This window comes from Mobula hypostoma, chromosome 11, assembly GCF_963921235.1.
Source record: "Mobula hypostoma chromosome 11, sMobHyp1.1, whole genome shotgun sequence".
Taxonomy (NCBI): Eukaryota; Metazoa; Chordata; class Chondrichthyes; order Myliobatiformes; family Myliobatidae; genus Mobula; species Mobula hypostoma.
In genome coordinates, this window is record NC_086107.1 from 46,512,817 (window position 1) to 46,536,606 (window position 23,790).

The 23,790-nt window shown below is 43.8% G+C and overlaps 1 protein-coding gene and 1 long non-coding RNA gene across 6 annotated transcripts in view; one reads left to right on the top strand and one right to left on the bottom strand.

The window, feature by feature from the left end:
* Positions 1–20: 20 nt before the first annotated feature.
* Positions 21–22,936, bottom strand: LOC134353703 (uncharacterized). Of its 2 annotated transcripts, none has more exons than XR_010019661.1 (3): positions 22,805–22,936; positions 16,445–16,557; positions 21–143 (listed from the first exon to the last, which is right to left on the bottom strand). It is a non-coding gene; the product is annotated as an uncharacterized LOC134353703 (long non-coding RNA). The 2 variants fall into 2 exon arrangements; XR_010019660.1 differs by lacking the exon at positions 22,805–22,936 and adding an exon at positions 17,616–17,802.
* The window catches only part of LOC134353701 (uncharacterized), a 46,866-nt gene continuing 45,166 nt past the window's right edge, over positions 22,091–23,790 (top strand). Inside the window, exon 1 of one of the 4 annotated variants that reach the window (XM_063061979.1) lies at positions 22,091–22,509. In XM_063061979.1, the coding sequence (XP_062918049.1) occupies positions 22,458–22,509 (52 nt within the window). In that variant the 5' untranslated portion in view covers positions 22,091–22,457. The remainder of the gene's footprint in view (positions 22,510–23,790) is intronic. The other 3 variants (XM_063061977.1, XM_063061980.1, XM_063061978.1) reach the window with 3 other exon arrangements.

Sequence of the window (23,790 nt, forward strand, 5' to 3'; positions counted from 1 at the left end):
TTTATCACAATGTTTGAAAGTCTTGACTAGATTCAGAGATTGAACATCGAATCTTCTCTAAATTTAAACATGACATCACATCACGTAACCATTGGGCATGAGTAGGAGGGGCCGCATCTTTCCATTTGAGCAAGAGCGTCCTTCTGGCAATAAGAGACATAAAAGCCAAAATGTGCAAGTCAGATGACTCCAAAATAATATCCTTTCCTCAGAACATTTTCCAACAGTCTAACAATTGCTATTTCATTTCAGTAACTTAATTAAAAAAAAACAAGGATATTGATGCACTCAGTATAGAAACATAGAAACATAGAAAATAGGTGCAGGAGTAGGCCATTCGGCCCTTCGAGCCTGCACCACCATTTATTATGATCATGGCTGATCATCCAACTCAGAACCCCGCCCCAGCCTTCCCTCCATACCCCCTGACCCCTGTAGCCACAAGGGCCATATCTAACTCCCTCTTAAACATAGCCAATGAACTGGCCTCAACAGTTTCCTGTGGCAGAGAATTCCACAGATTCACCACTCTCTGTGTGAAGAAGTTTTTGCTAATCTCGGTCCTAAAAGGCTTCCCCTCTATCCTCAAACTGTGACCCCTCGTTCTGGACTTCCCCAACATCGGGAACAATCTTCCTGCATCTAGCCTGTCCAATCCCTTTAGGATCTTATACGTTTCAATCAGATCCCCCCTCAATCTTCTAAATTCCAACGAGTACAAGCCCAGTTCATCCAGTCTTTCTTCATATGAAAGTCCTGCCATCCCAGGAATCAATCTGGTGAACCTTCTTTGTACTCCCTCTATGGCAAAGATGTCTTTCCTCAGATTAGGGGACCAAAACTGCACACAATACTCCAGGTGTGGTCTCACCAAGGCCTTGTACAACTGCAGTAGTACCTCCCTGCTCCTGTACTCGAATCCTCTCGCTATAAATGCCAGCATACCATTGGCCTTTTTCACTGCCTGCTGTACCTGCATGCCCACTTTCAATGACTGGTGTATAATGACACCCAGGTCTCGTTGCACCTCCCCTTTTCCTAATCGGCCACCATTCAGATAATAATCTGTTTTCCTATTTTTGCCACCAAAGTGGATAACTTCACATTTATCCACATTAAATTGCATCTGCCATGAGTTTGCCCACTCACCCAACCTATCCAAGTCACCCTGCATCCTCTTAGCATCCTCCTCACTGCTAACACTGCCACCCAGTATGCCAGTGTAGAATTAATTATTTAGTTCACATTCAGATTATTTTCCTTCTGTGAGGTTAAGGCCGAAATTGTACATTTATTCAAACATTTTACAATTAATCCTGAAACATATTTAGCCAAGATTCAGAGCGTAATGTTGTTCTTTACTAATTAAGCTTGTCTAATAATTAAATTCGTGATCTGAACTGTAAAGCAGAGAGAAAAATAAACTATTTCCTTTCCAGAACATTGTAGCCGCTAAAGATCTCAAGTATTGTATTAGCTGCAATACTATTTTGTATGATCAGAAAAGATACTGTGAAAGTGCTAAGTTCCTCCAGCATTTTGTGTGTTGCTCTGGATTTCCAGCATCTGCAGAATCTCTTCTGTTTATTACTATAAAAATGCAATTTCTCAATTGTGGTAAGAACTCAGCAAGTCAGGCAGCATCTGTAGAGGAGAATATAATGTACAATCGATGTTTTAGGATGAGACCCTTCATTCAGATCCAAAACATTTAATGCTTATTCCCTTCTATAGATGCTGTCTGACTTGCTGTGGTCCTCCAGCATTTTGTGTGTATTGCTTAAGATTATCAGTATCTGCAGAATCTCTTGTATTCATGATTTCCCAATATTCTTGCTCAAAGTAAAATAAGTTATTGTTATTTCTATTCTCTCATGTTATGTATCAATTGTCAATCGTAATATGAGTGTACACAAATGACATCGACATGGCATGACAATACTAGGAGTTCAGGGGGCCAGGGTCAGGAGTGGTCAGGCCTGATCAGGCTGAACCTCATTCAGATGGAATTGTTATTAGACACCAGCACTGAAACCCTTCTTGGGAGTTAATCTCATACAATATGAGCCATCTCTCACATATGCTCTCCATGCCATTCTATGCTGCATGGAGATGTTTGGGGCACAGGCTGCTCCTGCAAAACATTAAAAAAAACAATAAGTTACAGTCAGAAAAATAAGAATAAACAAGCCTGCAAAATGAAGGCAAAATAGCGAGGTTGTGTTCATGGGTCATCAACCATTCAGATTTCAGATGGCCGAGGGAAAGAAGCTGTTCCTAAAACTGAGTGTGAGACTTCAGGCTCCTGTACCTGCTCCCTGGTGGTTGTAATTAGTAGAGGGCATGTCCTGGGTGGTGGGAGTCCTTAACGATGGAGGCATCGCCTTTTGAAGATGTCCTATGTCTTATAGATTGGGGCTGAGAGGGAAATGGATCAGCCATAATGAAATCGCAGAGCAGACTTCATGGGCCAAATGGCCTGATCGTGCTCCTGCATCTTATGGTCTTACGTCGTCGATGGTGAGGAGGCTAGTGGGCATGATGGAGCAGGCTGAGTTTACAACCCCCTGCAGCTTTATTGTTACTTCTGTTCTCTCATGTTATGTATCAATTGTAATACGAGAGTGTACAAATGACATTGACATGGCATGACAATACTAGGTGTTCATGAGGGTCATGATTGGTCAGGCCTGATCAGGCTGAACCTCATTCAGATGGAATTGTTATTAGACACCAGCACTGAAACCCTTCTTGGGAGTTAATCCCATCTCTCACATATGCTCTCTGTGCCATTCTATGCTGCATGGAGATGTTTGGGGCACAGGCTGCTCCTGCACATATTCTACTTCCTCAGCCCAACCCGGCATTTGGACGTGTCATTGCAATCGATTCTGCCATCGAGCAGCAGAGAGAATGGGGAGCAGGGTGGGGGCTGGATAGCCTTAAAAGCTCATGACTAATGATTTCAGTTCATCAACAGCTCAATCCCAGAATCAGAATCAGCTTTATCATCACTGACATTGGTCTTGAAATTTGCAGTTTGTCAGCAGCATTTTAGTGCAAAACATTTAAAAAGCAATAAGTTACAGTAAGAAATATAAGAATAAACAAGCCCTGCAAAACGAAGGCAAAATAGCGAGGTTGTATTCATGGGTCATCAACCATTCAGAATTCAGATGGCCAAGGGGAAGAAGCTGTTCCTAAAACTGAGGGTGTGACTTCAGGCTCCTGTACCTGCTCCCTGGTGGTAGTAATGAGAAGAGGGCATGTCCTGGGTGGTGGGAGTCCTTAACGATGGAGGCAACGCCTTTTGAAGATGTCCTATAGTCTTATAGATTGGGGCTGAGAGGGAAATGGATCAGCTGTAATGAAATGGCAGAGCAGACTTCATAGGCCAAATAGCCTAATCGTGCTCCTACATCTTATGGCCTTATGTCATTGATGGTGAGGAGGCTAGTGCCCATGATGGAGCGGGCTGAGTTTACAACCCTCTGCAGCTTTTCCTGATCCTGTGTATTGGCACCTCCATACCAGACTGTGATGTAACCAGTCAGAATGCTCTCCAGCACATATCAGTAGACATTTTCTCAAGTCTTTGTGACATTAAAAGATTTCCTCAAAATCTTAATGAAATATAGCCGCTGGCCTGCTTTCTTCTTATTTACATCAATACGTTGGGCCAAAGATAGATCTTCAGAGTTGTTGACATTTAAAAACTTGAAACCACCTACCATTTCCACTGCTGACCCCTCGATGAGGACTGGAGTGTGTTCTTCATCCTTCCCCTTCCTGAGGTCCACAGTCAATTCCTTGGTCTTATTGATATTGAGAGCAAGGTTGTTGTGCAAAACTACATCAACGCCAGATGATGTTAATACACCCCTCATTCTTCAACTTTGGCAAGGATTCTCATTCCTGACCCAAAATATTAAGTGATTTCTCTTTCTGCAGATGTTGTTTGTTTTGTGTTCCAGTATCTCCACTTTTATTTGTTTTCTCTCAAAACAAACCCAAAGGAAGACACATTTGCTTGTCATCTGACAGACACATGAAATATGAGAGGTTTCACCACTTGATTTCCTTAATTTCATGCCTGCACATGGGAGCTCCCAAGACTTGACTAGAGAGCCAGAATATGGTACCAGCAGGGCTACAGTGTTGCTGAACATCAGACACCCTTGCGTTTTATCAACAGCATGATTGCTACCACTGGTATTGGTATGTGACAATAACACCAACACCAAGATTTAGTGAAAAGTTTTTGTTTAGAAGCCATCCAGACATATCATTCCATAAATAAGTATATTCAGGTTGCAAAAATAACAGAATGCATTTTATAGTGATGTATTTAGATAGGTCAAGTGCAGGCAAACAAATGAAGAATAAGAGCCAGACTAGGTAGATTGGTTATGGATTACCAGTAGAAAGGTCTCAGGGCCAGCTAATGTTAAAAATTCCCATCACGGAACGCAGGGGTCCCTGGCGGGCTCTGGTCACAGGTTTTATTTTGGTAAAGGGTCGAGCATGAGAGGCGCTGGATCGGCAGCAGTCGCCGCCTCCCGAAGCGCTGAATGATTCTCTCTCTCCATGGATGAGCAGGGTCACCATCACCCCGCAGCCTCGTTTCCTCGACACCGCTTTTCGCCCACCTTTAAGACTGCAGCCTCAGTTTTCGATACGTCCTTACAACATTAAGGGTAATGCAATGTATACAGCCAGTCTTGCGGAGATGGCGGTTGACAAGACAGTATGGTTAAATTAAAACATATTCTATGATGATGGGTATTTACCCGAACAAACCACGTGAAGAATACGAAAGTGAAAGCAGTTGTTTTCCCATCTGAAATGGCAGCGGAGCTGGGTTTTCCTTCCAGCCGCGCTCGGGCGAGGTCGCGGCGATACCGGTGGTCAGGGGCTTCGGGACCCCTGGTGTTGTTTCTGATTGTTGTGTGGCTCACCCCTGCGGCAGGTAAGGTGTCAGCGTGCAGTTACTCCTCTCCTCTGGGTAAAGAAGGTTTAAACGGCGGGGCATAAAATGGAGTCTGGAGTAAGGTTTCCTTTAAAAGATCATTCTCTAGAATCATACAAAGAAGCTTAAAACTTTTGCAGTTTGTTTATTGTCCAATTCTTTCAAATAAAACGTGGATGGGTTATTTATTTTGTGGCAACACACAAAATGCTGGAGGAACTCAGCAGGCCAACCCAGTTAGGGATTAAAGTGCAGTCGATGTTTTGGGCCGAGACCATTCAGCAAGATCGTTGACTGTATTCTTTTCCATGGTTGCTGCCTGGCCTGCTGAGTACCTCCAGCAATTTCTGTTACTTGGATTTCCAGCATCTGCAGATTTTCTCTTGTTTGTGATATTTCTTTTGTGGTATGATTATACATTTTTAAGTACGCCCTAACTAGAGTGCCCACCCATAAAAACATTTTCTGCCTCTAAAATAGGATGTTCAGGTTATTGTTTCATTTATGTTTGTTAAATTTATATAATTGGGCCACTTACGGATTTGGTTGACACCAGTCAAAATTTATCATAATTCCAATTGGATTGTGAAGTGGTTTTTGTTTGCTGTAGCTTGTCTTGATGAATTCCTCTCCCCTCTGTGCCTGTTCTTACCCCTTCTTTGGCAATTCCTCGGGGTTGAAGCTAACTTGCAACCCCTGTATTTCTGAGGTATTGTTGAGGCCAATGTGGTTCCTGCAAACTCTACCCAGGTGGAGTAGGAGGTGCTTGCTTTGACAGCTTGGTTAGTTGGACTGGAGGTATTATACTCCTTCTACATTTGATCATGGCTTTAGTGGTTTCCCCATTTTAATTGGTAAAGGGTGAAGTATTCTCATTAAGACTTGCACCCTTCATCCCTGTGATTGGACGCATTGGTAGTCATTTTCCAATGTTCAATAGATTCGGGATTAGTTCCTGAGGACTGGAGGGTAGTTAATGTTATCCCACCTTTAAGAAAGGAGGGAGAGAGAAAACGGGGAATTATAGACCAGTTAGCCTGACATCAAGTGGTAGGCAAGATGCTGGAGTCAATTATAAAAGATGAAATAGCTGCACATTTAGATAGCTGAAACAGGATCAGTCTGAGTCAGCATGGATTTACGAAGGGGAAATCATCCTTGACTAATCTTCTGGAACTTTTTGAGGAAGTAACTATGAAAATGGACAAGGGAGAGCCAGTGGATGTAGTGTACCTGGACTTTCAGAAAGCCTTTGATAAGGTCCCACATAGATTAGTGTGCAAAATTAGAGCACATGGTATTGGGGGCAGGGTACTGACATGGATAGAAAATTGGTTGGCAGACAGGAAAAAAAAGTAGGGATTAACGGGTCCCTTTCAGAATGGCAGACAGTGACTAGTGGGGTACAATAACGCTCGGTGCTGGGACCGCAGCTATTTACAACATACATTGATGATTTAGATGAAAGGATTAAAAGTAACATTCACAAATTTGCAGATGACACAAAGCTGGGTGGCAGTGCGAAATGTGCGGAGGATGTTGTGATAATGCAGGGTGACTTGGACAGGTTGGGTGAGTGGGCAGATGCATGGCAGATACCATTTATTGTGGATAAATGTGAGGTTATCCACTTTGGTGGCAAGAACAGGAAGGCCGATTACTATTTGAACGTTGTCAAGTTAGGAAAAGGTGAAGTACAACGAGATCTAGGTGTCCTTGTTCATCAGTCACTGAAAGCAAGCATGCAGGTTCAGCAGGCAGTGAAGAAAGCTAATGGAATGTTGGCCTTCATAACAAGGGGAGTTGAGTATAGGAGCAAAGCGGTCCTTCTGCAGTTGTACAGGGCCCTGGGGAGACCACACCTGAAGTATTGTGTAAGTTTTGGTCTCCAAATTTGAGGAAGGACATTCTTGCTGTTGAGGGAGTGCAGCGCAGGTTCATGAGGTTAATTCCTGGGATGGCGGGCCTGTCATATGTTGAAAGATTGGAACGATTAGGCTTGCCTACACCGGAATTCAGAAGGATGAGAGGGGATCTGATTGAAACCGATAAGATTATTAAGGGATTGGAAACACTAGAGGCAGGAAACATGTTCCCGATGTTGGGGGAGTCCAGAACCAGAGGCCACAATTTGAGAATAAGGGGTAGGTCATTTAGAACAGAGTTGAGGAGAAACTTTTTCACCCAGAGAGTTGTGGATCTGTGGAATGCTCTGCCTCAGAAGGCAGTGGAGGCCAATTCTCCGGATGCTTTCAAGAAAGAGCTAGATAGAGCTCTTCATGATAGCGGAGTCAAGGGATATGGGGAGAAGGCAGGAACGGGGTACTGATTGTGGATGATCAGCCATGATCACAGTGGATGGCGGTGCTGTCTCGAAGGGCCGAATGGCCTACTCCTGCATCTATTGTCTATGCTCATTGAATCAAATTGTCTCTGGTTAAGTTATAATCAGAAAAAAATTTATTTGATAACCTTCTTGGTAGTGTGGAGACAGTCAATTGCATTGTTAAGCAGAACTTTAATTTTGCACCATTTTCTTTTTCTCAAAATGTTCTCTCCCTTATTCTACTCTTTCCCAACCCCATACACTTTGAAATATCTCCAGCTCTTCAGTTTTGGCTCTAAGTTATTCGAGAGTTTACTCACTGCATGGATAGTGGTTGCATTTTCAGCTGCTGAAGTTCTCACTTTAGAATTACCTCAAAAAATTAGGGAGACATGGGAAGTGTTTAAGTGTTAATATTTTAGAGGGTTGGTGGGTTTATAGAAAAGTACAGAAAGGGTGGAGAGAGACCATGGCAAAGCTGCGAATCAGAAAATTATCGAAAACTGGACAATGGGGTGACCCGTTGGGGCACCCTTTGAGAGAAAGGTAGTGCCGTCTGATGTGACCAGAATGAACATTACATTTTCCTGACTGCTATTGCTATCTCTTTGCTTTGGAAACTGAAGTAGAAAACCTCAGTTTATGAAAGAAGAACGATGCATAGCAAAGTGGCATAATTAGGCTGACCATTTTTTTTACCCTAATGCTGGATAGAAGATATGAAGCAGTAACACCAAAGGAGGTTGATTATTCTTGAGCAGGGGTCCCCAACCTTTTTTGCACTGTGGACTGGTTTAATATTGACAATATTCTTGTGGACCGGCTGACAGCGGGGGGTGGGGGGGGTGGTTGTTCAAGTAGGGTTAAACTCACCTCAACATGTTGTTACGAGAATACACATAAAATTAAGATGTTTGCTGGCCTGGTCTAGCATCAGTGGCATCAGCAGTTGGTCTGCCACCTGCCCTCAGGGGAAGGAGAGATAAGGAACAATGGAGCAGCGTCTGGAGATGTGTAATGAAGGGATGTGGGAGAGAGAGCTGTCTGGAGCGGCTCCCCCCTTTGAACCCTGAACTGTTTGAAGTGATGGACAGGCGATACCCCAGCAGGGGGATAAAAAGGGACAGGTTCGCTAAGACAGGACACACGCCACCCGAGGTAACGAGACCCTGGAAGCGGTGCGCCTCTCACGAGTGGGTGAGAAGTATCAGACAACGACAAGGGTGGAAAGGTACGATCAGCGGGAACCCGGTGTGTGTCCGCCCTTGCCTGGGTGCCGGGTTCACTGCAGAGGATCGACCGCATCTGGAGGAGGGGTCACAGTCGGTGACCTCAGGTGACATCACCAAGGACCTGCCCAAAAGCTGTTTGTGAGCAATCTCGCCGGTCTGTGAGTGAAGCCATGTCTGAATGATCAGTTGTTCCTGTTCTCTCTGTCTCTTCCCCCACGTTGTCCATCGCCATGGCAACGATTACTGCGAACTGAACTTTGAGTCATTTTGAAATCTGGTCATTTACCCCTAGACAACGATAGAGCTTGATTGATGCTGTTATCTAATTTTGTGCACATGTGTGTTTATCATCAGTGAACTGTTGCATTTATTATCCTTTCGATTACTGTGTTGCTTGTTTCTTTAATAAAACTTAGTTCTAGTACTCCAGACTCCAACTGAGTGATCCATTTCTGCTGGTTTGGCAACCCAGTTACGGGGTACGTAACAATGTCTTTTACAGTTAGGGTTGCCAACTTGCTCACTCCCAAATAAGGGACAAAAGTAGCAGTCAAATCCTGATGAAGGATCCTGGCCCGAAACGTCGTCAGTACCCCTTCCTATAGATGCTGTCTGGCCTGCTGCATTCACCAGCTTTTTTGTGTGTGTTGACGGGACACTCATCTTTACCCTGAGAAAGACTACCATGACCATGAAGCCTTGCGTGGGCACCTGTGGGCGCATGCATGACGTGCACATGCCGATTTTTTTTTCACAAATCGGTTTTGGCTTAATCTTCCCAACTACACTGTACATACATTAATTCTACTTTATATAGGCTGTATTTATCATATCATTAATGCTTTTACTATATGTTAGAGTTATTTTAGGTTTTATGTGTTATTTGGTAGGTTATTTTTTGGGTCTGGGAATGCTCAAAAATTTTTCCCATGTAAATTACTGGTAATTGCTTCTTTGCTTTACGCCATTTCAGCACGAAAGGTTTCATAGTGGGGGAAATACAGGACAAGGGCGGTCCCGTATGGGACAAACCAATTTAGCCCAATATATGGGATGTCCCAGCAAATACGGGACAGTTGGCAACCCTATGTTCAAGTTCAACAGTGCATGACAGGGAATGAGGAAAGGTGCAGCTGACTCATATTGTTTCCTTGCGGCCCGGTAGCACATGCTTTGCGGCCCGGTGGTTGGGGACCGCTGTTCTTGATGATGTGGTTGATGCTCTCCTGAGTGGACATGATATAGTTACCGCAGTCCTTTGACTGCAGCAAAGGGGTTTATGGGTGTCTCGAAGTACGTCATTACAATAAGATTTAATTATCTCTTATTGATAGGCGGCAGTTAGATCTGTCCCAACCCTGCACATGCTGATGGTGATTAGCAGAATGTGACCCCTCAAAATAGAGCTGCCCTGCCCTTTTGCTCCAGTAGGTATCGCGGCTAAGGCTGGGCGTGCACATGCATCGGGCTGTGGCGTCCCGATTTCCACGATGGCTGATCGGCTCGCGGGTGAAAGCGAGCGTGGTGATTTTGGAGAATGAGCAATTTTATATGAATATACAACCCTGAACTTTGCCTGCATTCTTTAAGTTAGCGTATTTTAATTCGACTTAACTAAAATAAGAGCTGCTGTAATGAACCATTTGCTCTCTAGGTATGCATCCCTCCTGTATTGCAGGGGTGCACTGTAATTTGCTGTAAGTAGTTCGGTAAGATGACTATCAAATAAAGCAAAGATGGGACCTGTGCTGTAGCCCAAGGCTGATTTGAATATAGCTTCTGGCACGTTGCTACACGGCAGCCATACAGTACAGAAACATGTCCTTCAGTCCATCTCGTGCCAAGATGCACATCACAGTTCAGCACATTTGCCTGTGTTTGGTCTGTATCCCTTATACATTTTCTACCCATGGACCTGTTCAAATTTTATTTAAATTGTTATTGGTCCTGCCTCAACAACTTCTGTCAGCTTGTTCCATATACATCTGACTCTGTGTGAAGAAGTTGCTCAGGTCCCTTTCAAATCTTCCCTTCCCATCTCAAACCTATGCCTTTCTCACTGATTCCCTTTCCTTGGGAGAAAGACTTCGTGCATTCACCATATCCAGAGCCCTCATAATATTGTCCAGCTGCATAAGGCTCCCCTCAGTCTCTTAGGCTCCAAGAAAAAGTACTAACTTGGTCAATCTCCCCCTATAGCCTCAGACCCACAGTTACTGGTGTAACACCCTGTTAAGTTTTTAATTGCTGTGCTGTAGATATTTCATCTTAGCAGTTCTGTAAGAGCAGTCTGTTCTACTGTCAGCCTTTTTGGGTTTGGGCTGATATAAGGGGCTTTGTTGTTCAACTTAGGAATGTGGTGTCAACCAATCAGGATGGTGGAATTGGGAGAAGGTTCTAGAGAACACTGGGGAGAGGATTTTTTTTTTGAAGGACACAGGTGTGGGTCGACCTCTTTTTGGCGGGAGCTGGGAGAAGACAGGAGGGAAGATGGCTGAGGATGCCGTCCCTGTTGCACAAGGTGCTTTGTGCAGATAACTGGTTTCAAAGAGGAAGGACCAATACTCCCGTGGGAGAACCCATTTGTTCAAGATGGATTTCAAGCGACATTTGGAAGGTGGTGTGTCCTTTCACGCAGACCAAGGGTCCAGTGTGTGAGTTAGACAACTGCAAGATGAGCTCCTACTTATGTGCACATTTGACTGTTTAGTTATGATGGGCCCTTTTGTTTTTTTTCTTTAATAATGGGTAGCTTAAGTTAACATTCTTAATTACACGTTCTTTGTAATTGTATGCAGTGTACGGTCTGTTATTTCTTGCCAACGACGATGGGGTGGGGGCAGTAAATCACACAGTATACACACAAACTGGGATTTGGGTGGGTGAGATATCCCAACCTCATGGGTTTAGCACGGCCAAAATTGCATTCACCCTAGACGTACGGAGCCTCAGAAACATGGTTTCCTTGCCAGGTGATTTTATTCCTAATTTCTGCCCTTCTCTGTTGTATTGACAAACCAAGTTATCAGAAGATTGATGCTAATGAGAGAGAGAGAGACAGATAAGTGAGACAATGGAGAAACATTCAAAATGCTAATAAGAGAGAAGAGAGATTAATGAGAAAGAAACACAATTCAGATATTGACAGACCATTTGCTTTGAACCTGAACTGTTTGAAGTTTGATGGACAGGTGATACCCCAGCAGGGAGAATAAAAAGAACACTTCACTAAGGCACGACACACTACAAGATCATGAGATAACGAGACTCTGGAAGAGTGATGTGCCCCCACAAGTTGGTGGAAGTTTGGAGGTCTGGTTCGCGGGAACTGACCATAGACGCACAGGGTGAGAAGGGTACGATCGGTGGGAACCTAGTGTGTGTGTCTGCCCTTGCCTGGGTGCCAGGTTCACGGCAGAAGAACAGTCGTATCCAGAATGGAGGGGTCACAGTCAGTGACCACAGAAGACATAAAAGGGTCTGCCCGAAAGCCAACTGCGAAGAACATCAAAGGTCTGCTTGAATCAAATTTGCATTCTCTCTCTCTCTCTCTACCCCCAACAGCACAACAGCGATTACTGCGAACAGTACCAAGCTGAACTGAATTCTGCGTCACTTGAGGCTGATCATTTTACCCCGAGACTGCGATAGAGCTTGGGTGATTCCCATTGCCCTAGTTCTGTGTATGTGTTTTATCATTGCTAACCTGTTGCATTTATATCCTTATGATTAGAGTACTGTTTTACTTATTTCTTTAATAAAACTTTATCAGTTTCTAATAAACCAGACTCCAACTAGTGGTCCATTTCTGCTGGTTTGGCAAGCCAGTTACGGGGTACATAACATAAGTGGGGATCTTGTCTGCGATTTTGAATGCCAAATTTGGGACTAGGTAAATTGATTGGGTTAAAATTCCCGAAAGAAAGAAATGGAGATTGAGGAATTTCTAAGGCACCAACCATGGAGGCATTAGAGGATGCCAGGAAATCAGAATTGGCGATTGTTGCCAAACAGTTGAATCTTTTTAAGGGGAAGCCGACAATGAGGAGAGCGGAGATGCACAGAGCTATCATAGAGCATTATGTATCTAAAGGTGTGTTTCCCCACGGGGAGCTGGAGGTGGTATCTATGGGCAAACCTGGTGGAGAAGTAGTACAGCTGCAGATGGTAAAATTGAGACTCGAGCACGGGTTCTGGGTAAGGCAGCTAGAACAAGAGGAGAAACAGTTAGAATGGCAAGAGAGAGAGGCAGTTAGAGCGACAAAAGAGAGAAGCAGAAGGAAAGGGAATTTGAGCTGGAGAAGTTAAGGATGATGATAGTGCAGGGCCCCATGCCAAACCAAGGTGGAGGGTTCAGGGCGACCCAGGAGGTTAGGCTGGTTCCCCCATTTGAGGAGGCCGATGTTGATCGGTACTTTCTACATTTTGAAAAAGTCGCTGCAAGTCAGGACTGGTTGAGGGATAAGTGGGCTGTTTTGCTTCAGAGTGTACTTAAAGGGAAAGCTCAATAAGCTTACTCAGCATTGTTCGCAGAAGATGCCCAGAGGTATGATGTGGTGAAAGAGGCAATACTCAGGATTTATGAGTTGGTCCCGGAGGCATACCAGCAGAGGTTCTGGAATGTGAGGAAGCAGTGGGGCCGTAATTATTTAGAGTTTGCCCGTGAGATGCAGATGTATTGTGAGCGTTGGTGCGCCTCGAAAGGGGTCAATGGGGATTATGACAGACTGCTACAGCTAAAAGTTGTGTCCCTGAAGGTATGAGGCCCTATCTAGATGAGAAAGAGGCAGAAACCTTAGCCGCAACTGCTAAGTTAGCGGATGAATATGCGTTAACGCACAAAGCGAAGTTTACCCCGAGTAAAAGCTACCAGGAGTGTAGTCAAGAGGGCAGACAGAGTCCGCCAGAAAAGTCAGAAAGTAAGCCCCGGACTAGTGAGAAGGATAAGGAAGACCGGGAGCAGTTTGGTAGGAAGTCTCCTGAGGTTGTATGCTATAATTGTGGAAACACCAGTCACTTTGCATCCAGGTGCTTTGCCCCAAAGAAGGAGATGGGGAAAGGAAAAACAACGATTCTGACTGGCTGTATTGAGCTGGCAAACAAACCGCTAGGGGAGAAGAGGTCTGATAAAGTTCAGGAAGGGCGCGAGAAGTTTATTTCGGCCGGATTGGTGTCGGTGAAGGAGGGGTTAAACCCGGTTCCAGTACAGATCTGGAGAGACACTGGGGGTTGTCAGTCATTGATCTTAAAGACGGTGTTAGACTTTAGTTCAGAGACTGAGACTGGGGAGGTCAGGGTGATAAAAGGCATTGGGAAAGGGACTGAAGCAGTTCCTTTCCACCAGATACACCTAAAAAGCGACTTGGTCTCTGGACCGGTCACGATAGGGGTGAGGCCCGAATTACCAATGGATGACGTGGAAGTCTTACTCGGTAATGACCTCGCTGGCAGAAATGTGTTCTCAGCAGTAAAACTGACAAGCACGCCTGCCAGCATTGAGGCTCCGCCCATGGACTCACAGGTTTATCCCGTTTGTGCAGTGACTTGGCACATGTCCAGAAAGGCTGCTGAAGCGAATATAGATTTAGCTGAGACGTTTTTACCAGCCTTGTACCAGGAGGGGTTAGAAAGTGAGAAGGAGCATAGTGGAGCGGAAGGAAGTGAGGGAGTTGAGGTAGACTTATCATTAGCAAGGAAGGAATTTATACAGGCACAGGAACGAGACGAGGAGCTAATGGTTTTGGCGGAGACAGCTCTCTCCGAAGCAGAATTAAAAAGGGAGCCAGTGGGCTATTATGTGAAGGAGGGCGTACTAAGGAGGAAATGGAGACCAAGTACTGTGCCCACAGATGAGGAATGGGGGGTGGTGCACCAGGTGGTAGTGCCAAAAATTTATAGGAACGAGATTTTTAACCTGGCCCACAAGATACCCCTTGGTGGACATTTTGGGGTGAGGAAGACAGTCGATAGAATCATGAAAGAGTTTTACAGGCTGCACAGGAGGAAGGATGCTATTGACTATTGTAGATGTGAGCTAACACAATTACAGGCTATTGATATGCTAACAGCTTGCCACGATAAGCGAGCAGACCTAGTCGGTGTTATCACGAAAATTAATGAGGCTAGGGTGCCACGTGATAAGGGGAAAACCCATTTTGAAAAGTTAAGTATGGTGCCGACCAGATGGGAGAAATCTATTGTTTTGGCCAGCTTTGCTGAGAAGATCTCTCCCTTAACCCCTGAACAGAGCAAGCCGTTGAGAAAGATAATTAACTGGCACTTACACACATGTCTGGATGTCCCAAGGCAATGCAAAGAGCCAGTACATGGTGTTGTTGTCACATCAGGTCAGCCTAGTAAGCAACACCCCTATAGGATGATTAATTCAGTGATAAAAGGGCTAAAGAACACTGAAGCGTATATTGATGATTTAGTGGTCTGGAGTGACACGTGTGAGGGGCACATTGTGGCAGTAGAGGAGCTGTTTAAAAAGCTGCCTGAAGCCAGCCTGACAGTGAACCTTGCAAAAAGTGAATTCGGCCATGCCAAGATCACTCATCTGGGATTTGTGGTAGGACAGGGGCAGCTGGCACCGATGCAGGCTAAGGTGCGGACTATCTCTGAAGTCCCCAACAGACAAGAGAGCCCTGAGAAGGTTCTTGGGGATGGTGGGGTACTATCAGAAGTTTTGCAAAAACTTTGTGGATATTACCCTCCCTCTTACTAAGCTCTTGCCAAAGAATGCGAAGTGTGTGTGGGACGACCTTTGTTATATTTGTCTGGCACGGAAACCATTGATAATTTACACTGATCACAACCCATTAGTGTTTTCGGCCACTATGAAGGATAAAAACAAAAGGTTGCTAAGTTGGAGCCTGGTCTTAGAGGAACTTGATATTAAAATAAAACATATAAAAGGAACGGTCAATGTGATTGCTGACTGTCTGTCAAGGTGTTGACAACTGAATTTCTCTGTATTAGCCAAATAGCTGATGACCCTGTATATTAGTGTGTATCTAGTAATGTATTCATGCCCATAAGTTTTACTCCAGTAAAAATCCTTTGAAAGATAGGGGTGTGATGACAAACCAAGTTATTAGAAGATTGATGCTAATGAGAGAGAGAGATAAGGGAGACAATGGAGAAACATTCAAAATGCTAATAAGGGAGGAGAGAGAGTAATGAGAAAGAAACACAATTCAGATATTGACAGACCTTTTGCTTTGAACCTGAACTGTTTGAAGTTTGATAGACAGGCAATACCCCAGCAGGGGGATAAAAAGAACAGGTTCGCTAAGGCACGACATACCATGAGATCACGAGATAACGAGACCCTGGAAGAGCGGTGTGCCCCCACAAGTTCGTGGAGTTTGGAGGTCTGATTCATGGGAACCGACCATAGACGCACAGGGTGAGAAGGGTACGATCGGTGGGAACCTGGTGTGTGTGTCCGCCCTTGCCTGGGTGCCGGGTTCACCGCAGAATAGTCGTATCCAGAACGGAGGGGTTAGTCGGCGACCACAGAAGACATAAAAGGGTCCACCTGAAAGCTAACTGCGAAGAACATCAAAGGTCTGCTTGAATCAAATTTGCATTCTCTAACAGCACAACAGCGATTACTGCGAACTGTACTAAGCTGAACTGAACTCGGCGTCAGTTGAGACTGATCATTTTACCCCTAGACTGCGATAGAGCTTGGTTGATTCCTATTACCCTAGTTCTCTGTACATGTGTTTTATCATTACTAACCTGTTGCATTTATATCCTTATGATTAGTACTGTGCTACTTATTCCTTTAATAAAACTTTCAGTTTCTAATAAACCAGACTCCAACTAGTGGTCCATTTCTGCTGGTTTGGCAACCCAGTTACGGGGTACATAACACTGTAAACTCAATTCCTTTGTACCTATTCCTACCTTCCATTATGATAGACAGTACTCTTGGATTCCTGTTGACCCACGTTCTGCCTCATTCATTTTCATCGACCATGATGCACACCAATATCCCCTTATGATGGCCTGTTCTGCATCTTAAAACAGAGAGAAAGGACTTTAATCACAGTTAGCATGGGTAAATTGGAATGTATTTCAGTAGATAGCCTTCAATTAGCCCACCAACATTTGAAGGATTCTGCTCCCAGAGTCATAACATGTGTCACAAATGGGGTGCTGGAAACAGACCCAGATGAGAGACACAGACACTGAAGTACAACGAACAGGACTTGACTAGAGTAGGGACGTGACAGGTTTCAGACCAGGAGCGGGGACAAGAATGCAGACTGGAACAAGAACACAGACTTGGGCTAGGGAAAGCAGGACCAGGACTAGAAACCATGGACTAGGAGACAAGGCTTAGACTCCGAGCCCAAGACTGGACAAGGACCCGGAACCTGGGTCTTGCCTCAGGCTCTGACCCCAGAACCAGGCAAGGACATGACATGGCTTGAGGCCTGGGCTCTTGAGCTTGGCTGCAGGCTGGGGTCTTGGGCTTTTGAGCTTGGGATCCTCGAGCCTTGGGTTCTTGGAGCTTGGCTTGGGATCCTCGAGGCTTTGGTTCTTGGAGCGTGGCTGGGGGATTGTTGTCTTGAAATGCAGCAGCTGATAACTTGGAGGCTGGAGCTGAGAGACAGACTGGGAACTGAACATCAACATAGAGCCGAGACTTATCCTTCGACAAGCCAGGACTCATCTTTAACACAACACTAACATGAGACAGGACAGAACATAGACAGAGCTGGGACTTATCCTACGACAAGCCAAGACTTAACTTCACCTCCACGCCAAGGTGGGACAGGTCCACCTGTTGGGTAACGGCAGGACAGCCAGACTTACCCAATAGAGGCAAAGACTTGTTCCCCCCCCCCCCAGGGTAACAGCAAGACAGCCTGACTTACCCCACAGAGGCAAGGACAAGACATGGCCCCCCCACAGGGCAACAGCAAGACAGCCTGACTTACCCCACAGAGGCAAGGACAAGAAGAGACAAACACCAAAGAACAACAGACAGTTCTATCTCTGCTCCAGAGTAGCTCCAAGTCTCAGTTCAGCCAGCAACCTCAGCTGGCTACAGAAATAGCCAGATACCTACCTAGCTTGGAGAAGCTGGCAGCCACTCAGCTGGCCCTGGAAACAACCAAATCCATACCGCAAAGACAGCTCCAACAACTGACAGCAAGGCTCCATGAGGAGATGGTTCCCCAACATAGCCTAAAGATGGCAATTGGCTGCTCTAGCCTTCCACCAGCAGATTGCTCTAAAGGGGACTGACAAGACAAACCAGCAGCCCACACTCAATGCCAAGGCTACTTATATTGCAAGCCCAGAGATGGGAATCAGGTGCCAATGATTAACTCAAACAGGGACAGCTGGAAGACCCGGAGTCCTGAGTCCACGGACTGGACCATGATCCGGAATGTGGACTTCACGGACCGGACCATGACAACATGACCATGAGCACGTCACCATACGTCTGGACAAGCCAGAGGCACCTGCTGTTCTTCCACCCTTGGAACATCAGACCTGAGCCGGGCAGCTTGTCCAGGCTCCAGACAGGCTCACAATGCCGGTTCTGGTGGATTCTGGGGGGCCTGCGTAGGGTAACATAATGGGTGGAAATGTACATAATTCAGAACCGCCTACATTGAACTGGGGTCCACGTTAAGAGTCTGCTATGACGTGATGAGGTAATGACATAAAGTTTTTTACTGCACTTTGTGTTCTGTGCTTGGTTGAGAATAAAGTTGTTGTTACAGTTTTCCTTAAATGGAAAGCACCTCGGCTGCTTTATTTACGAAAGCCTACACCTGGGTTTCCATGGGTTTGTTTCGCTTTAAACCCACTCCCTAAATTACTGAATTGGATGAAAATAGGGTAACAAATCAGAAACAACTAAATGAATTATACCTTGACACACCTTGTATACAGAGATAATTTGAAATTATATGCTCCTTTATCGGTAAATCTAAAGCAATTAATTCACAGAGTAGAACTAAAGACATCAACATGAACTTTATACTTAAACATAAAGAAAGGTGCAGTAGAGCTAGTGGAATATAAAACAGAGCAGCAGGATACAGTACAAATGAAACATACAAGTATCTGGGATATCAACATGCAAAGTAAATAGATCATATTGCAATAACAGGGAAACTTACAAATGAATTTACATCAGGTTGAAGAAAATCTGCCAAACAGAGCTCAATAGAAAAAATACAACAAAGGTAATAAACACTTTCAATATACCCATATTAACACATTCCTTTGGCATAATATCTTGGTCCAAAACCAATCTGCAAAATTTACAAAGAAAAATAAGAAATGAAATGACAAACTCAATGTACACTCGAGCGCACTTGGATTAACACTATCTAGGACAGAAGGAGGAAGAGGAATAACAGGCACAAAACATTTACACAACAGGCAGATAAAACTTCTCTGGATATATTTTCATCAACAAAAACAGAATTCCACGCTCCATACGAATATATGCAATTCTGATAAGAAGAACTAAACTTAAATGAAAGGACAACCCAGAAAGATGAAGAAGTTATCACTGTAGATGAGCATGACTCCTAATTGACGACATCCCCACAATCTGAGCAGACTAGATGTCGACAATGAAGTGTCAAACACCTGGATCAGAGTTGGAGACTGCTTCCCAGAAACAGAGGGGTTCCTTGTAACCAGGTGGCTAACACACATAGAAGTCAAAAATATGTTAAAAACCCAACAAACTCAGGATGATAAGTGCAGAAAATACCAAGAGAAACCAGAAACAACACAGCACATTACAGGATCCTGTAGCAGTTTAACACAATCTGATTACTTACACAGGCACATCATTCACCAAAATCTTGCTTTAAGATACAAACTCATAAAAGACATCATACCTTATTATAAATACAAGCCTCATCCAGTTGTATAGTCAGAGTTCTAAAATTACACTATATTACAAGCAACACACACAAAATGCTGGAGGAACTCAGAAGGCCAGGCAGCATCTATGGAAAAGAGTACAGTTGATGTTTTGGGCAGAGACCCTTTGGCTGGACCTTCCAGCATCTGCAGATTTTCTCTGGTTTGTGATTAGATATTATAAGCAATCCTTGATTACATAAAGGACAATCCATAATAATTATCCGGAGATATATATATATATTTTTTTTTAATACAGGATAAACAAGCAAGAACAACTTATTTGCAAACTCACATAACATACAGAAATCAATAAGTGAAAAACACCAGAAATATGCTGAATTAAAAGATGAAATTGAGAGACAATGGAACATGAACAGAGTACACATGGTTTCAGTTGTAACATCTACAAGTGGTATCATCCAAATTCACTACAAAATAACATTAAACAATTCGGCCTACACAGCAATATTTATGTAAGTAGCTAGAAAGCCACAATACTAAACAGCACTAGAACAGTCCGAAGGTTTTCAGCAATTGAGAAATGAGTATGCTTGGCTCTGCCCATATCTCAAGTTTTACCAGCTTGAGCTCTGAGAAAATATATTGGTGGCATCCGTTAGTCTTGCGAGACCATGGTTCTGTGCCTGGAAAGTCTTGCTTCAGTCTGTGTTGGTAGAGCAGCGTCTGCTGTGGCTGTAGAGGCCCACACAGTCTCGGCTGCAGCGATTGCACTTGAAGGCACTGTCCTCCAGTGTTGTCTTGATGCTGATTTTTCAGCCAGTACACTTTTCTTCAGCAGCAAGCCTCAGCTTCTCTTCTCTTTTTAGACCTCTGCGTAGTTCCAGCCTCCGGCGAGAGTGATCACTTACAATGTCCTCCCACCTCTCAACATTCATGTTCAGTGACTTCATGTCTCTCTTGCAGACATCTTTGAAAGAAAGTTGGAGCCGCCCTTGTGCTCTCTTGCTGGACGCCAGTTCTCCATATAGCAGGTCTTTCGGGATCCTCCCGTCTGACTTGCAATGTACGTGGCCCAGCCAGCAGAGACGGCGTTGCTGGAGCAGGGTGAAGAGGCTGGGTATCTGGGCACGGGCCAGGACCTCATTGTTAGCGACTCAATCAATCCACTTGATGTCTAAGTTTCGTCTCAGGCTGTGAAGATGGATGACGTTGAGACGCCGTTCTTGTCTGGAGTAGAGGCTCCAGGTCTCGCTGCCGTAAAGCAGTGTGCTGAGGACGCAGGCCCTGTAGACTGCAACCTTGGTGTGCGTCGTCAGCTTTCTGTTCTCCCAAACTCTCTTTGTCAGTCTGGCGAATGTTGAGGCTGCTCGTCTGATCCGTCTGTTGACCTCGGGGTCTAGGGAGAGGCTGTCCGTGATGGTGGAGCCAAGGCATGTAAACTCGTGAACTACCTCCAGCTCGTAGTTGTTGATGGTAATAGCAGGGGGGTGCTCAATGCCTTGGCCCAACACGTTGGTCTTTTTCAGGCTGATGGTCAAGCTGAAGTCCTGGCAGGCTCTTGAGAAGCTGTCCATGAGGCGTTGCAGTTGCTCTTCAGAGTGTGTTGCCAGTGCCGCGTTGTCTGCACACAACATGTCCCTGATGAGTACTTTACGATCCTTGGTTTTCACCCTCAGCCGGGACAGACTGAACTCCCATCCGATCTGATGTGGAGGTAGACACCATCAGTTGATGTTCCAAAGGCATGCTTCAGCATGACTGCGAAGAATATGCCGAACAGGGTGGGGGCAAGCACACATAATAATAATAATAATAATAATAATAGTAATTAATATTATAACAATAATAAATGGGTATATAAGTAATAATGTGAACATGAGTTGTAGAGTCCTTGAAAATGTGTCCATTGGTTGTGACATCAGTATAGTGTTGAGGTTATTCATGCTAGATCAGGAGCCTGATGGCTAAAGGGTAATAACCTGGTAGAGTGGGACCTGAGCTCCTGTACCTGCTTCCCGATGGCAGCCACGAGAAGAGAACATAGTTTGGCTGGTGGAGGTCCTTGATAATGGATACTGCTTTATCATGGCAGTGATCCTTCTAGATGTGCTCAGTGGTAGGGAGGGTTTTGCCTGTGACGGACTGGGCTGTATCTACTGATTTTTGTATGCTTTTCTATAATTGGGCATGTGTGATTCCATTCCAGGCCTTCATGCAACCAGCTAGGATACTCTTCACTGTACATCTGTAGATGTTTGTTGAAGTTTTCAATGACATGCTGAATCTGAGCAAATTTCTAAGAAACCAGAGGGACCGTAATGTCTTCTTTGCAATGGTACTTCTGAAGTGGTTCCAGAGCAGATCCTCTGATATAGTATCACCCAGAAATTTAAAGTTACTGACCTCTCTACCTTTGATCTCCTAATGAGAACTGGAATATGGACTTCCAATTTCTTCCTCCTCTAGTTAATAATCAACCCTTTGGTTTTGCTGATGTTGAGAGAGAGGTTGTTGTGGCACTATAAAGCCAGATTTTCAATCTCCTTCCTATATGCCAATTCATCACCACTTTTGATTTGGCAGTGGTGTGACCAGCAAAACTTATATATTGCTTAAATTGGTGAATGTCACTGCATGTGATCATCAGCAAATAAAAAGGGCAATTGTCAATATTCAGTGTTGCCTGCCCTACCTGAACATGTTTTCTTTCAGTGTTAATAAGTGATTCCGTATCTACCAAACCGAGGCAAAGAAAGTTCAGCTGTTTTGAGGAATGTGGGTGTTCATTCCAGAAATATCTCTAAGCTGTGACTTAAAGAATTGTTGTGTAGAAACTTACAATCTGACAGAAATCAGTAGGGAGAACCTTACCATATTTGGTGTCTCCACGAATAAAATATCTTTCAGTCTACAAAGACTTTACTGTTATATTGGTTCAGTCCATAGTTCACAAACTAAGGTGCAGAAATGATGAAAGTGAAACTAAGAACTTTTTGAAACTAAAGATCTGCAAGAACCAACAGCACAGGAAAGACAATCTTCTGTTTTAATAATGGGAATCTTAAGTCTGTCCGCCCTTGTGATGTCTTCCATTTTATATTCAGGTAAGACACCAGAGGTTTGCATTCTCTTGGGTCAAAGTTAAAAACATTGTTAGCCTGGACAATCAAATGTGGATCATGAATTGCTGTTTTCCTTTAGGCCGGTTTTCCAAAGCACTTGTAAAACCTGCCTTTTGCCACAGCATGCATCGATCTGAGTGATTTATCAAAATTTTAAAGACTTCAGATATTATTAATTAAAAACTATTAAAAAAGTTTCCAACAATTTCAAGGCACCATTAAACTATAAGGTTTAAGGATATTCATTCTGAAAATCTCATCAAAATATAGATGTTACCTGCAAGAGAGGTAGTTTATGCTTTCACAATCTCCTTCCTCTTCCTTATACCACACTTTGTGTGCAATTTCAGGAAAATATATCTTGTACTATATCAACAAATCCATACTGTATTGTTGCCAAATTCACGATCTGTAAGCTGTATATAGAAAATTACACAAATGGTGGAATTTGATCTCTATGCCAGTTGTGTTGCTTATAATTCCAGTCATTAGTTTGGAATTAATTAACTTACAATTTCAGATACTTAAATCTATGCATACACAAACGTATGCACAAAAATGAATGTATATTTTCTCCGTACATTTCCCTTTATTCCTTTAATAATTACAAAAATAAAAGTATTGCTTAATAACACATAAAGTTACCTTTTAATGTGTACTGTAATAATGTCACTATCTTTTCTTACTAATTTTCCAACTCTATAGTACTTAAATGGTTGAGGATTAGACAATGATAAATATTTCTTGGTGTCTTGAGTAAGTGAACAATAGATCAATTTCAGTGTGTAATCAAAGTGCATGGAACTGAAATGGTCTTCATTGGTAAAAACCTGACTTTCCCAAGAAACTGTTCCAAATCGGCGGCAAGTTTTCTGGATGTACATAAGCCAACTTTCCTCTTCCTTTTCATGCTTCCAGATAAAAGATTATTCGTGGCCTTGTTCAAATTGCCCATCTCTTGCCTGACGTGTCTTACTCGGTGCTGCAATTGTCAATGTCAAAGTATCTGACTTCCTGAGTTACAATAGCAGATGTTGTAACCTTGGTGCTTGTTGTTTACTAGTATGATGAGGTTTGGTACTGGAATGTGAGTGAAGAAATGTGGCATTTTGCAGGTTAACCATAAATTGGAGCTGTGGAATTTTCACCTGAGGAAAGTCCTCATCCTGATACGTGTCATTTTAAATAAAAGATCAGGGTTATTGATGCTTGTAGGACAATGTAAGTTTATTATTTCTAAATAGTATTGATAAAACTCATTCC